We start from the raw sequence: 16,296 nt of genomic DNA, 5'->3' as shown, positions 1-16,296 counted from the left end.
TTTTATATTTAATATTTACAATAAGCATCTTGAATCTAATCTAGTAGTGTAACAGAGAAGAATACGAATGCACCTAATATTTTAATTCAGGAGTTTTGCTTATAACAGAGTAAGTTAAAAAAATGTTAAAGCTTCAAAAACATTTCATTATTCGTTGGTTTGGATTCCCATCTGTCACTCTTCATTGGAAATGTGGGGAGGAGAGAAATGCACCAAACGGTCACAGACCTGTAGCCGAACCTGCGATCAGTGCGTCGAGGACTGTAGCCTCTGTATGTGAGGCGCCTGCTCTACCAACCGAGCAGAACCAGCGCCACAGGGTCAATTTAATTCTAAAGTAAGAGCATCAGACCTTAATACTATTAAACATCAATAATTCAATGACTCTGCTGTTAATTTAATGACATCAGCTAATACAGCTTTTATGATTATTGCAATTAAGTCAATCTAAGAGAAAAGCATGTTGCAGCTGCACTCGTAGAATATTTCCCATTTAATATTTGAAGTTGCCGTTACTTTGCACAACAAGACCTGAGATTGTATGATGGGATTAATGTGTCATTAGTGTGCCAAAATGTATGTTACGTTATTTTTATTTTAAAAGAATTTACCTGTGAACAATAAAACAGGTTTAAACCGATTATTAGACGGTATTTAGAGGTATTTTATTGACTATTCAAATTGTAGAAATATGGAGTTTTGCACGACTAAACAAAAGATTTGATTTAAAGTAAATGAGTCAAAAGGGAAAAGGTGTATATCTGCCGTGTGAGTCTTGCACAGCAAATCACGACAAAGAAGTTGTTGTTGTTTTCCAACCTTAAATTGAAGATCGTTAACAAGATTTTAATCTCAATGTGTCAAACAAGGATGGTTTATTATCCGTATATGTCAAGACAAATGCTCCAGAATTGCAAAGTCAAACTCTTATAAACTTAAATCACAGTAGCTGGTTCCATCAGGAAAGCATGTTCCAGTTTAATTTAGATGTAAATATGTCTGTACAACTCCCCTGCTGTGTTTTGTACCAGGCTGTTTAAAAAATATCATAATCAGAACGAGTTCTAACTTTGTGTCTTTCTTCAACTACAAATGAATCCGGAAAAGAGCGTCATATTTTCCAGCTTTAATCTCGGCGATACAGCTGAGTCCATGCACTGAGAGGATTGATGAAATTACAGTGATACCGAAAAGCATCTGTGGCTTTCTCGCTGCTGTAGTGCACTGTATAGTTCATAAATGTCTTTCATTTGAACAGTTTGAACTTGCGCAGCAGTGGTTGAACAGTCTCTTTTTGACACGGCTTCAGAGCCAGGCAGGTGGGGATGTTCTCTGGTTGTTCGATCCAGAGCTTGTGAGCCACACCGGCCTGGGTGAGATTCTCTGAGAGGCTGGAGAGAGCGGCCTCGTCTGGAGCCTGGAGGAAAAACACAAAACACATACAGTAATCCAGGCTATTACAGGATTTACTGTTTTATGAGTACTTTGGAATAATCCTATTAATACAGAATTATATAAGCCCTTAAACAGAAGCCACTCTAGAGGATAATATTTTACTGCTTTAACGTAAAACTCAGATAACTGACGCAATCTTGCATGGAGAAACTCCACCATACTCCATTTGAAACTGCGTCATTTAATAATTTCTTTGTTAAATAGCCCAAATTCATACGAGCTAGGAACCCCGTTACAAATTTCATTATATCTATAAGAAGCCTCTTTTAATTCGGCATACAGCTTACAAATGAGATAGTGTACGTTTTGGCAAAAACAAGACTTTTAATATCGCTTTCCTTTTGGTTCGTAGCTAAGGTAGCTAAATTGGACTCAGTGGAGGCGGATAGCTAGTGAAAACAGACACTTTGTGTATATATAACATAGCCGTATTATATAAATGTCTTCTCAATTTTAAGAAAGTTAATTTGATGAACAATATAACCGCTGTACATTTATTGGCAATCCAGGAAGAACTAAAGTGACATATTTTTGACTGGAGTTTGGCGTGACGTGACTATCTTACCCCGAGCACCACTTTATGCATGGAGTCCAGCTCCGCCAGGTACCGTTGTGTGTCCGGGTCCCCGTAGTGAAGGTGGATGGCTGCGGTAGCAGCGTGACAGGCCTGAGTTATAACGGCTCCCAGGGGCCAGGACAGCTTGTGAACCAGATCCGACCGGACAACCACATATTGGACCAAACGGCCAGGGGACCCGGCTCCGGTAGCCGCCATATTCACACCGTACAGGAACTGATTCAGGGTTTGTTTATCCTCCGGGTCAGTCGGTGGGTAGTTTATTGCTGGACGTTACCGCCCTCTGCCGGTTACTTTTAAAACTGCATGGTAAATCATAAAGACTAGCAAGGGAACAATATGTACTCTTGATTTCAAGCAAATACTGACATTTAAAAAATAAATGATGTGTGTAAATGTTGTAATAATATTTAAGAATTGAGGAAGGGCATATTTTGTGTATTATATTATTTGGGTTCTACATTTTATATGTCATATTCTTGATTTTTGGGCTATTTTCAAATATTAAAAGCTGTTGCTGTTTTCATAATAAATTGCTGTAAATAAACTGTTTGAGGTTTGGACTGTTAGTCGGAGAAAACAAGGTATTTTAAGGTGTAATTTTAAGCTTTGTTTACGTGTGATTAAAATATGGATTGATTGGGAAAACAACCAGGAGATTAATCCAACATGAAGATAAGCGCCAGTTCCAGCTCAATATAAAACAGAATAAAGTTAGCACCATCAACCAAACACTAGAGAAGATCACTGCTACATGCATGAGCAATGACAATTTAGTTATACACTATACAGGCTGTATCTATTTTTAATACATTATCAGATATACTTAACACTTCTTCTTTTATAGTGCACTTTTTCACATTTACTCTTCAGATGCAGGAATTTGACTCATAATGGAGTATTTTTACAGGTGATATTTGTTGAAGTATCTGAATACTTCCTCCGCCACTGCTAAAGATGTGTTCCAGTGAAGGTAAACACAATAAGGACTTAAATGTAGTTGTAGTTCAAACTGTGGTGTAAAGCTGTACCTTTATCATCATCTATCCTCCTTTTCTTCTTCTTCATCATCCTTATCTTCTTCAATGCTTCTCCTCAAGGTTTGCCATCTCACCATTACTCACCATCTTTCACCAGCAGTTGCCTCACTGTTTGTTATCCTGATGTGTTGTAGTTTCCCTGTCATACTTCTACATCAACAGTGTTTGCTTTGTAACCGGCTCTCCTTGTATATTTACATTCTTCTTTTGTGTTATACTGCTATTAATCATACCGCGTCACTGATCCCGTAACTGTCACTATTATGTACATTGCTGTTTACATAACTCGCTGCTATTAATCAAACATGTCACTTTATCTCATAACTTGTCACTTACTGCATAACATGACTAAACTGTCCAGTATAGTATATACTGTATATATCTCTTATTTTATTAATTCTTTTTTTTCAGTTTCAGTCTTTGACAGGACAGCTCAAGAGGGACAGGAAATATGGGGAGGAGATAGTTGGTGACAACATGCAGCAAAGGGCAGAGGTCGGGAGTCGAACCCGCGGCTGTTGTGTTGAGGTCTGCAGCCTCTGTATCTCTGTATATGGAGTATTCCTCTCCCCACTGAGCTAAACCAGCGCCCCTATTTAATCTATTCTTACTTTTATTGTTTTTACTTTCTGGCTTATTTTTGTCTTTGTGTTGCTGCAACATCTCAATTTCCCTTCAGGGGCATTGGTGGATCGAGAAGGGTGGCCTGGGTCCCAGGTTGGCCACCCCCAAATCCTCAACAATTATTGGCTATTTGCCTCGGCAGAGGCGGGACTTATGTTAAAATCAACTGTTTGGACTGTGCTGCAACAGGCTGCTAGCTCTCTTCGCATTTCAGTGTGGCACTTTTTCTTTTGTTAGAACTTTAAATTATCTGGACATTTGTCTTCTTTTTGAGTCCTTCAAGAATTCAGCTAAAAGATGTTTATGTTACGTCTCTGTTGTGTTACTTATATAACATCTTTTAGATACTTTAATTTAAGCAGACAAGTAGATATGATTAGTGGAGATAGAAAGGGTCAATACATACGATATGATGCAGTCATATACTGGCAGTATGTGAGGGCATCTTCTCAAGGAAATGACACGTGGACAGACTCCATCATTGAGATCAGACTGAGGAAAGATTTTCTTTGAGCACATTCTTAATTGTTTTACTGAGTACAGTCTGAGTTGTAGTATTATATTCTATTAACAGTAGGTGGTGTTTATGGGTTAGAAACAAATGAAGATTTGAGAATAATTTATTTGTTGTCTTCAAAGCTGTGTGGGTTTGACTTTTTAAGTTCCCTCTTAACATGTCAGGGCAAAACTCTTTAGAATCTAACAGAACCTGAAGGTTTAGGACTTCTCTAACTGATTGCAGGCTTTCCTCATTGTTTCATCAGCTGTTTTTAATTATCTAAAATACTTTAACTGTCCTGATGAAGCCTGCTGGTAAGCACTCGTCACTGTCTGAAGTGTTGTGAGAAAACAGTGAAGAAGGAATTCACACCGGTCATGAAATGAAGGTTTAAAAAGTAAAAGAGTTAAAGTTGTTAAAAGTCAGCGTAGTGTTATTTTTGTGAATGACCTCAATACAGCTGCAGGATAGTGAGCACTGTGGCCTCACAGCTAGAAGGTTCCTGGTTCGAATCCTGGTTCGGACGTAGCGGGTCTTTCTGTGTGGAGCCCGACTTCCTCCCACAGTCCAAAGACATGCTCGCTAGGTTCATCAGTGACTCTAACATTGCCTGTATGAAAGGCTGTTTGTCTCTATGTATCAGCCCTGTGATTGACAGGTGATCAGTCCAGGTGTAACCCCGCCTCTCGCCCAATGACAGCTCGGATTGGCTCCAGCCCCCCGCGAGCCCAGAACAGGATAAGCCGTATAGATAATGGATGGATGGCGTAAAAATCAAACCTCTGATTCATTGAAATAAAGGACAAACAAAGACGGGTAAATGTCACAATAATTATTTATTAAGCATACACATTATAATATAAATATAAAATATGCTATTTTTGTTTTTAAAATTGGTGAGACATCATTATATCTGTGTTGAGACAGACGACCATACAAACAGGTTTTAATATTCTACCAAAATCTGCTGAAACGTCTATGCAGCTGTAACAAACTCGCCATGATGGTGCCGTCCTAAAATCAGAGCCTGTATTCATGGAGCACATCGGAGTGTGTGACTGATCTGGGATCAGGTCCGTGGAAAATGTCACCATAAATGAGGAGGCAGACTGGTCTTGGGTCAGCGCTCCTATAGCCTAAGATGGCGTATGCAGTGGGCCCACGTACAGAGAGAGAGAGAGCACAATAACCTACCGTATATTTCTTTATATATAGATTCTTACTGGAGTCCAACAATGGCAATTAGCAGCATGAAAATGCACCACTCAGTTTTTTCTAGAAACTGCAAAAGAAGTCAGGAAGTAAAGAAAGAAAAGAAACATCGAACAGACTGATGATCATTGTCACTGTACTAAGAGATCACAGTGAAACAATCAAGAATCAAACAATCAAATCAGATCAGAGTGATGACATTTGACGTCGGGATCGGGATCAATTCGCTGTCAGCTCAGCCAACAGGAAGTGGATCATCATTACGTTTTAACGAAAGTGAATGACATCGATATGTGTGCGACTCGTCGACACATCAAACCATGACGGACAGACTCAGCTGCCTGAGTCTGAAGCGGATTGATCCCCGAGCCCATCAATGACAATAAAGAACAAAGAGTTTTAACATTTTTTCTCTTTTTTTCAGTGTTTTTTTTTCTCAGTTTTTTTTATCTTAAGTTTGGTTGACATGCTGAATCCTTGTGTTTGCAGGTTTGTGGTCAATCAAAAGGAAAAGTATTGAGCGAACCACTCCTGGCGCTGGGCGTCGGGGGAGTCGATGGCGGAGTCCTTTGTTTCAGGAGGGCTGCAAAGTGCAAAAAATCACCACGAGGAAACAGACAGAGAAGGAGAAGTCAGGGAGGAGGCCGACACAGTGGTTAACATGACTGAATGGCAGCAGTGATTTTATTATTGAATCAGTGTGAACACTGAAGTGCAGGTTTGCAGATTTGTTATCCTGAGATAACGAGATTAATAAGTTGAGATCTTACTCGTCATCACAGGAAAACAGAGGACAGAAAATGTATGTATACATGTCCACTTAGGGCTTCCGTAGATTTAGCCTTTAGCCGTGTGCAGCAACAGAACAATCAGATATTTAGAAGATTTAAAGGGTCTAAATAATAATAACATAAACTGAATTTATGTGTTGTGTTGTGTTAATGCACACTACACTGGACTGGTCTCTATTTATGTCACACATTGTCTCTATAATTTATTATGTGTGCTTTTTGCTCAACCAGCATCCTGCACACACTGTACACACTGCACAGCCAACTTATTGTACATAATTTTATATCATATTGTTCTCTATATTTTTATTGTGTTTATTGTTTTTTCTATTTTAGTTCCTTAACAGTAGGAATACTGCTTGGTTATTTTTTTTTCTTCATTGTTTTGCACCAAAACACAAGACAAATTCCTTGCATGTGTGAAGATGTAATTCCTGTTTCTGTCCACAAGGGGGCAGCAGAGTCATTGTCAGGATGCAGTGAGCCACAGCAGAGCAGAGAGACAAGTGTGATGTTTCCAGTTGAAGACGGGATGCATACACACAATGTACACTGTACTGTTTTGTTTGCCTTTGTCCTTTTTTCCCCCAACCTCACTTTTATTTTCTTAGTTGGACTCAACTTACAACTTATCTCTGCCCTGCGATCTGCACTTATACAATATTTTATGTCTCTTATTTCTTGTTAGCACATTTATTTTTAACACTTAATTGTGTCATAATTTATTCTTCATTGATTTTCAAAATTCTAATGTTCTGTTTCCATAGTGAATTGCCTCTTTGTTTGAAATATGCTTTATGATTCATCTTGTTTGGGAAACAATAGTTAAAAAACTAAACTGCCAACTGTTAAAGTAAGAAACCAAGCTTTTAAAAAGATTAAACTTTATCATTGTGAGTTATTGAAAGAGATTTATGTCTTCAGTAGATGTAAACTGATTTGGGAGTCGGGGCTGAGAGCCGCAGGCAGGACGGGGGAACTCAGACAGACAAACTGTTGTTTTGGTCTTTTATGGGCTTTTGTTGACAATAAAAAAATGAAGATTATATAATAATATTGACTTATTTTTGATAAAATACATCTAACGGTAGCTCAAATATCAACATTTTTTGGTGCATTTTTTTTTTTTTCCTTGTAAGTATACTTAGATTAGATGTTCTTAATTTACATAATCAAATCCAGCCAACAGTTTGGTCCAATTTATAGTTTTTGCTGCGCTTTCAACTAAACCCCACTGTCTGTGTGAGTGTATGCAGTTAAAGGCGCGCTATTATGCTAATTTCAAGCTTCATATTTCACTCTGTCATACCTGTGGAGTAGCTTAGCATAATTTAGCCCTCATACAGCCTCTGCCTGAAACCACTCAGTCAGCTCTGTCCCTTCAAGAAACCCCGCCCCTACAAGCCCTCTTTCTTTTGTTTGCCAGATCTCTGAAGCCTGCTGAGGCTGCACTTTGTGATGTCACAAAGTGCAGTGTGTAGAAAAAGCTGTGTGAAACCTGGCGCTCAGACTGAGCTGAGAAGCCTGGGGATTACTCCAACATACTTTTACCTTTCCCTTTTTTTAGTCTGAATCTTCTGTTTCAAAGGTCTGAACAAATGCGATCCATCGTTTCAGGGTTAAATTGAGGTTTTATCGAGTGTTTTTATCTTATCTCGTCTGAGGCTGCCTGTATTTTCTCTCAGTTCAACATTTCCACTGTTTACTCGCTTGTGTTGCACTTTCCACATTAGGATTTAAATGGGCCTATAACAGAGTTTTAGCATAACAAAGAAACTGTGTGTGTAAATACAAACAGTGTCTGTAGCATCTTAAATATACAACCTCCACCAGCCTTCATAAATAATGTACAGTATTTGTTTTTAAAGGTGCCAATCATGGCGGGTGTCTGGTGCAGCTCCTTCCTGCCTCGCGTCCTCGGGGGAAACATGTTGTTTCCCAAAGTTTGCACTAATTAGTTTGAGTGTTTGAATCCATCACAACAAACACCTGCTTCTGCTTCCTTAATTGGCTGCTTCCTAAATAAACAGTCCCTCAACCCCAGGGTGATATTTACATTGTTTTTAGAGGGTCAGTTTTTGTGTTTTTCAGTGCTTGAAAGGACGATTTCCTCCCACACGGGCTTCCTTATATTTGTGAATTAATGTGATAAACTATGTTTATACTGCACATGGTCCCAACTCAGGCTGAAAGTTTTAAGGCCATGAAACATTAACTGTTACATAAACAGTGACGTGCAAACAACCTTCCCTTAGTAAATGAACCCATATTCTTCTTGGTTGTGTGGGTTCTCCTGTTGCCTACTGGGTATTGGGTTTTGTGCTTTGCTTGTTGTGTGATTTGCTGGTCCTGAGTGAGTTGCTGGTTTTATGATCTGCTGTTCTCTGCTTTACTTTGTTTGCTTGGCTGTCAAAGCACTTTGTAAACTCTTTTTAAAGGTGCTATATAAATAAAGTTATCATTGTTATTATTATATTAGAACACCTGAGCTTTTATTTTGATAGAAATAGGAAGTGGTCAAACATGAGTGTCTGAGCAAAGAATGAAATAGCGTCTTATAATGTTTTCTTTGATTTTGATTCTCCCTGTAGAGAGAAGGGACCATGTTTGTAAAGTACATACTGCTCTATCTTTGACTTATTGCTTTAATAAGTCCCTCCAGGATTCTGCAACTTTTTCTGTGATTGTCACGTCCTAAAAAGCCTTTCGCAGGAGATTTTTAGAAAAAGTTGCACTGCATGTTGTGATGTTTTGAGGCTATTTTGTGTGAAACACGTTACACATCCACTGTGAGCAACAAACGCTCTAATAAAGCCATCTATTAGCTGAGCAAGCTGTTTGTCTTCTGACATCACTTCCAGTCAATTTCGGTGTCGAGATACGTAAAGTAAAATGTATCAAAACTAGGGATAGACCGATATATTATCGGCCGGGCCGATTATCGGCGCCGATATTCGGCATTTTGACGCATATCGGCATCAGCCTTTTTTTTTTCTTTTTTTTAATCCGATGGCCGATAAGAGATCAATTTAAAACTGGGTTATTTTGGCTCTGATGAATATGCTTAAAGGCATTTAAACAAAGTTAAGTGTTGGAGTTTGTATTATTCAAAATTTTGACGTCAATATTTTCACTTTTACTGCAAATGAATATCGGCTTCAACTATCGGTTATCGGCCTCCTTGACTACCAATAATTGGTATCGGTATCGGCCCTGAAAAAAACATATCGGTCTATCTCTAATCAAAACCGAATGAAACTAAAATAAATTACCTTGGAATAGTAATTTTACACTGCGTGTGTCTATTGCAGTGCTGTTCAATATTTGTTGACGTACATGTCCACAACTGTGGGGGAAATACGTTGATTGGTTGAATTCGCAGAAAAGTTGCGGAGATTGGCTGAATTTGCGTGAATTCGCTGAATCGCAACCTCCTGGAGGGACTGTTTAATATTTTACATTCCTGCTTTACTGTAGACTAAATATAAGATAAAGTTAGATTTACAATGAGTAGTGCGATATATCTATATTTTATTTAACAGATATCTGAACTTATGGTCAAAACGAGCGGGCATTTCCGTTACGTGAGATGTTCTGGGACAAACTGCGACACCTGAAATATTCCTGTTCTGATTACTGCTGAAAGTCCACTTGGATGAGATTTGTTGTCTTATAAATGTGTCTTAAAGATGTGAATACCTAAAGGACTCGATGATTGAAAGGGGTCAGATTCACAAAGTGCAGATCACTGTCTGTGATGTAAAAAGGGTTCACGTCGGGGCGGAGGGATCAGTCGAGCTACAGATGTTTGTCAAGAACAAAGAGAGAGCGCGGAGAGGAGGTCGACTCTTTAATGGAGTCTGAAAACATTTCAAAGCAGATCTATAATATCTGACCTCATACTGTCACTGCTGGGCTTTTGAGTGTGTGTGTGTATGTGTGTGTGTGTGGAGCTTCTGCATTCCCACCAATAAAACTAATGTGTGTTTTTGTTTGGTGAGACAACCTGGATTACCTTTCAGAGCGAATGTGTGTGTGCATTTTGTCACAGCAGAGGACGGCGGCTATATTAACAGGTTTGTTCCAAGCTTTTGCAAAGCAGCCGCTTACATCTCATTCTTTACACAGCAGCAAAACATGCAGCAGGATAGATACAGAATAACCAAACATGCTTATACGCACGTACTCTCACACATGCTATAGAAGTCACATAATAGAGCCCTAACATCCCCTTTCTCTGCATGCAATAATCAAACTGCATGTATTCATGTGATAGGCATGTTACATCATTTATCGTCACAGCACATCGACCAATCGCAGCCATCATCCAGAAACAACAGAAGCATTTATTGCACCACAGAGCCGAGAGGAAAAGCTGTTTTTCAAAGTAAGACACCACCACACACAGAGGGGACAGTCCATGATAGCAAAAGACAATATCTACTTCATAAGATAATTCAGGTATAAGAAAATAAATCTATTTACTTTGTACAAAAATAGTCAATCATTTCCAGTAGTGAGACATAAAGTGCAGCGTGTGCAACATGCCGTGGTTTCCATGAGAAGATGAAGATGAAGAAACAAAATGACAAAATGCAAACAAACAGCCGACAACAGATGTCAACAGCGTAACTTAGGTTAACTTTCACAACAGAAAAGGGAAAGCTGTCAGCATGCACACCGCTAACATGTTCACACTGACGGACAAACACGAAGGATTAAAATAATAACATGCCCCTTTTGCATTCCAAGGCCATTCTTTGAAGCTTAGGATACGCGGAGAAAAACTCTGTGTATGAAGAGTTTGGATGGTGGTTCTGTTTCTGCACTTTTCAAAGCCAAAAACAAAAAGTTCAAAGACGGCATTAAATGGTGCGTTTATCTGCCCTTCTGTTAGCTGTTAGCATTAGCCTGAGCAGCTAACTGGCTTATCCCCACAGCTGTAAGTTACGGTTACTTCCGACAAGGAGCATTAATTGTTTACATTTAAAGCCCTGTTTACATCCAGCACATCTACTGTGGGCTAGAGTATCTGTGCTATAGAGGCGCTTGATGCTTGGTTCACAGAATGTAGGCTAGCATTAGCCGCTCTTTCCTGTTTTGGATTGAGGACGTTTACATTCAAGCAACTAGCTAAAGCTGTCACCTTAGAAGGAGTTTATATCGTCGAACACGTCGGTTAATCCTCATCCTGAAAGCCTTTTCTCTTGTAAAACTAAACATACTGCTTGTGAACACTTGTACCTGTAGGTAAAATAAGCAGCTAAATGAAGTTATGTTATCTCTACGGTGTAATACAAGAACAACTGAGTTTCTCAATTTCCATATCATCTACATCCAACATTAAAGCTCCTGTGAGGAACTTTCCGTTTGTGTTGATTTTAGCGACCCCTCTGGACAAAGCGGTACCTTTAATCTCTTTGTTCTTGTCCTCTTCATGTGTAGGAAGTGTTTTTAGACAAAAATCTCCTCCTGCTTTCTTTTAACATTCAAACGTATCAGAAAATATAGAAAAAAAGGTGACTGGGCAGCGCGAAGTGAACCACCTCGTCTGACACCTACCCCCCGGCAGTCGCTACAGGCATCAAAAATAACATATAGAAATAATCAGTCTTGTTGCTGATGGTCTCGTTTGCTTCTGTAGCTCGTATAAAGGCATCAGTAATAATTTTCAACTGTTTCACAACCAGCGAAAAACTCCTCACAGGAGCTTTAACTCGCAAATTTTTTGCCTGGCACGTGCAGCTTTAGCTTGCTAACTCTTTTAGCTTGTTGTCAATCACATGTCCTCTTTGCAGGTTTTGTTTTTAAACAAGTCAGCTGCAACCAGTTAAAAATCAGTCGTAGATAACTAACTCATGCAGCTAATGTTAGCTTAGTTAGCTCACTTTGCTAGCAAGTGATCATTTTAGCCCGCTTAAATCGGCGCTACTTCTACGGCTGCCTGAAATCTGTCAAACGTTACAAGATTTTGGAGCGGCTACGGCTGTTTGCTAACTGATTAGAAGACATTAGAGCGCTTGAAAACTTGTATTTCACTCCCTGCAGCTCACGATGCCAACGATTTCATCCTCCTTATGGCTTCTGTGTGAACGGGCCACTCTAAGCAGGAGGGGATGAAAACACAGAGTTTCTTTTTAAAAGAGTTTTTAGGCCTAAAATATAGTTTCCCTATTCAAGGTTTGACTCTAGATGTAAGTTAAATAAGTAAAAGTGCTTGAACCTCTTTCACCAGCAGGTTTTCCATCAAACGGAGCTCTGTGATTGGATGATTGATGCGTGGATTGACCAGCTGCGGCCCGTCGGGGCTGAAAGGGTCTCACCTCATGAACTTCTTGGGTTCGGTGGGAGGGGTCGGCGGGGGAAGAGGTTTGTTGGAGTTGAGTTCAAGGTGGTGGATGGGGGAGTTGGGGATGGGTTCTAGGCGGCTGGGCTGGGCTGGGGGCGGAGGTGGGGGCAGTGGGGGCTGCCCACTTCCTGAACCTGCCACGCCCACGCCCCTACCTGCTGCCTCCAGAGCCCTGACATTAGGAGAGCTGCTGAATCTGCTGGCTGCTGTTTTCTCATTCTTTCTCTTTTGCTACACAGACAAAACAGAAAAGGAGGTGCACGGGGGTCAAAAAAGGAGCAAAAGGGAAGTTTAAATCAAAATCATAAGAAAAGATAAGAAGAAATGGAGGGAAAAAAAGGGAAAATGGAGGACAGGGAGAGCCCTGGAGGTCCATCCAGTTAGAGACAGAAAGAGAGCAGCGTGCTAACCTTATCATATTTAAAAGTGAGTGAATGGATCAATCTGGAGACTGGAATCAGTCAGTCGTAAAGCACCAGTCGCTCTGAGCAGAATGGAAGTTCAGATGAGGAGAGATGTGTCAAAGCAGAAAACATCTCACACTAACAAATGGCTTGGAAAGCAAAGGAAAGCTGGAGAAAAAGTCAGGAGGAACAGTCGATTCAGGAGGAAGAATCACTCGCATATTAACACGAAAAAAACACATGAAGACTAGCACAAGGTGAAGACATAACACATATACAAATATGTGGAAGGAATGTAACGGCAAGAACAAAAATACTGGAAGTTAACAGTTATATACTGATCATGCAGTGGGGACCATTCAGCTCAGACATACTGTGAGGAATGAAGTATCATGTTGTCCAGGAGCACAAGGAGCTTTACAGGCTTTTCTTAAACATCCTTGAACATGCCCACACAATTTTCTAAAGATGTAACAGTTTGAGTCCTTTAATGCAAGAGGTGATGTGTTTTTTGCTCTTCTGAAGCTGGAGATATACTTGCTTTTAAGTATGCGTTCGTGTGCGCATGATGGATGCCATGCGTTCCCTGCTGAGCATCGGCCGAGCACGTCCACAACACTTCATGTACGCGAGATGCAGTAATGGACATGAACAGTAGGGGCAGTGTAGAGGCAGAAAGCTGATAGACCAAGTCTGCAGTTATCCACATCTGTATGATGTGTCGCTGCCACTGCACAGCCACAAACATGTCTGTCAAAATATCTGGAGACAGATAAGATCATTTTAGAAGTCGCCGTGGAAACCGGCAAAACTAAATGATAACAAGTCCGGGGCCGTTACGTCCGTGCACGGAGGAACATGTTGTAGAAACGGAGCGGGGTAAGCCACTGAGAGTTCAGGATTAAAATAACCGTAACCTCCTTGAGTGTCGCCATGTCTGTTATTTACATCCCGCACATACGGTAGCTGCATGTGGCCTGAGCTCTCTGGTGTGCCCTCTAGAGGTATCCTCCAGTAACACACGTAGTGCAGAGACGAGTATGTGAACAATTACGTTCATGACGCAGCCGGTTGTGTAAGCGAACGCAAGGTTAAAAAGCAAGTATATCTCCGGCCTTACTTGTATAAAGTGGGCGGGGCCAAATAGGAAACCTGAGTTCACGTCTTTCCATTGGCCAATCAGGATTTTCAAATCAAAATCTGACGACAGTGGTAACGGTGTTAGGGCCGTTACAGCACGGCCATTTGAATGCATTTAACTTTTCTGGACTGGATTAAGAAGACACAGAAACTCATTAAAAATAAATAAATGGATCCAGTTGCAATCAGAGTCGGTGATTTGATACATGGTTCTTGGACTTACAAAGTGTTGCATATTTGAGTGCTTAAAGTCCTTTTGATGCAGGTTGAAGGACATTTTACTTCAGCAGAAAAACATAATTCAACCTCTTGAGAATGTAAAAGTTCTTTGGTTCTGAACTGTGACACCTTGGTTTAATTGCTGTAAACAAACGAGACCTTGCTCGGAACAACCTTTAGCCTCCGTTTCATCCCACTTAGGCTGTTATTTGACAAATGAAATAACACCACATTTCCCATTAATTGTGTTGTTTCCTGTTCTCCTTCTCCGTCCTTGACGGCTTTGTTTGTAGTAAAAAGAACAACCTTGTTAAAATTGATTTTTCCATCTCCCCTTTTACCGTCAGCCGTCGCTGTAAACCACAGTTTTTGCAGTTTTCACTGGAACGTCATCATCGTGTACTTTGCTGTAAAACAAGTTCCTTCTGGGTTGTTGTGGAATAAAACAGAGCAGCAGGTTGACCGTTGCTTCAGTTTAACCTTGGAACACTCGTGTAGAGGCAGAAAATGTGCTGAGGATTATCTCATTTGTTTACAGCGATATGTTTGAAAATTAATGTGGTCATGATTCATGTTTGCTTCGATGCAATAGTACCTTTTTGAAACGTCAGTACTGATTGTTGTTCTGCTCGATCAGCACTGATGGACGTGGAATGAGATGGAGTGGATATCATCTTTGCTACGTAGTAAAACAAAGCGACAGGCTTCTCAGAGTGCCCCTGTGTGTGGTGTGTTACAGGATATCAAGGCCTACCTTAATGAGCGGGTTGATGACTCCTACGTTGGGACTGGCGTTGAACACTTTGTTGAAGTTGGTCTCCCTGTTGACAAGCTCCAGCTGGTAGAACTTCTTATCGTCCTGCAGGAGAGAACCGTGTTAGCTGACAGCCACAAAGGCTTTAATGAGTCCTCTCAGAGTTTTTAAAGGCAACGACTCTCGATGTTGCAGTGCCATGCCTTCATAAAAACTGCTTCAAAACACTGTAAAGCCTTTAGGGTGTCCTTAACCTCTAAACTGTATTGTCTGTCTGGATTCGTGACCTGAAAATTACCTTATAAACACTGCAGTGCCAACTCTTTAACTTGTAATGACTGCAGACCGTGGCTCTCAGATTCAAGCCCATGACTCAGGAAACCCCAATGGCATCATCACAACGCTGTGACAAATCTAAAGCTGATTTATGAAGTCACCTTCATGTGATTAAAGCAGTGGAACCGCAGAAGCCTTGTAGTTATTTTCGTCTGCGTCCCAATGAAACAGTGTCACTGAGGTGTGAAGCTCAGTGGATGTTAACAGACACAAAGACGGTCCTGCATGTCGATGTGTAATGGTTGTAGTGGTAAAAAACATGCTTTATCCATCATCAGAAAGGATGTTAATTCATTTAATCTGTTAAATATATAATTGCTCTGAGGTGGTGTAGATGTTGTACTGCCCAGAGTCAACCCTGAGCGGAGAGGATGAACGCTTTCTGCTGAGGACTGCACATTCTGTGGAGGTTTGTGGATACAGATTCACATCTACCCCTGCATATCCATACACGTTCAAGTTACGTCTATGTGGATTTGTGTACAGCGACCTGATGCCTTACCCGAGAATGACCTGTAAACATGTTGTAAATAAAGATAAGCTTGACACATGTGGAGTCTTTGATTCGTTGTCTGTGGAGAGCATATAAGCAGAGACTCCAGCAAGTGAATTTAGCATGACTCCAGAGGTTTGCTCAGGCGTACTTGCTGCCAACTGCTGAGAGTACAATGCTCTCTCTCTTTGAGTAAATCCACAGAAACTTCTGGGTCAAGGTCTTTAACTGAATTATTGCCTCCACAATGGTGAAATAAGCTTTAAGAAAACCTTTAAAAATGAGTATTACAAAGTTGAAATTCTCCTGTTCTTTACCATTTTACTAGATTGTGTATCAAGCATCTTCCTGAATGTGTCTTAGTGTAAACAGGCAGGTCAACAAATGTAAGGGAACTTTTGCA

At 40.3% G+C, this 16,296-nt stretch overlaps 2 protein-coding genes across 4 annotated transcripts in view; both read right to left on the bottom strand.

Annotated features, from left to right (window-relative positions):
• Positions 1-659: 659 nt before the first annotated feature.
• ptrhd1 (peptidyl-tRNA hydrolase domain containing 1) lies at positions 660-2,237 on the bottom strand. Its single transcript, XM_069657629.1, has 2 exons — positions 2,021-2,237; positions 660-1,417 (listed from the first exon to the last, which is right to left on the bottom strand). The coding sequence occupies exons 1-2, from the start codon at positions 2,228-2,230 to the stop codon at positions 1,247-1,249; spliced, it is 381 nt and encodes a 126-aa protein (XP_069513730.1). The 5' UTR covers positions 2,231-2,237; the 3' UTR covers positions 660-1,246.
• Positions 2,238-5,026: 2,789 nt separating this feature from the next.
• The window catches only part of fam184ab (family with sequence similarity 184 member Ab), a 183,257-nt gene continuing 171,987 nt past the window's right edge, over positions 5,027-16,296 (bottom strand). For 2 of the 3 annotated variants that reach the window (XM_069657630.1, XM_069657631.1), the window contains exons 20-22: positions 15,065-15,169; positions 12,522-12,778; positions 5,027-5,990 (exon numbers count right to left, since the gene is read on the bottom strand). In XM_069657630.1, coding sequence (XP_069513731.1) covers positions 5,909-5,990; positions 12,522-12,778; positions 15,065-15,169 — 444 coding nt within the window. In that variant the 3' untranslated portion in view covers positions 5,027-5,908. The remainder of the gene's footprint in view (positions 5,991-12,521; positions 12,779-15,064; positions 15,170-16,296) is intronic. The other variant, XM_069657632.1, reaches the window with a different exon arrangement.

The sequence above is a fragment of the Semicossyphus pulcher genome, unplaced genomic scaffold (genome assembly GCF_022749685.1).
Source record: "Semicossyphus pulcher isolate SPU_LCO1_2020_fin unplaced genomic scaffold, fSemPul1.0.p SCAF_11, whole genome shotgun sequence".
Lineage (NCBI taxonomy): Eukaryota > Metazoa > Chordata > Actinopteri > Labriformes > Labridae > Semicossyphus > Semicossyphus pulcher.
This window is presented reverse-complemented; position numbering and strand designations above follow the sequence as displayed.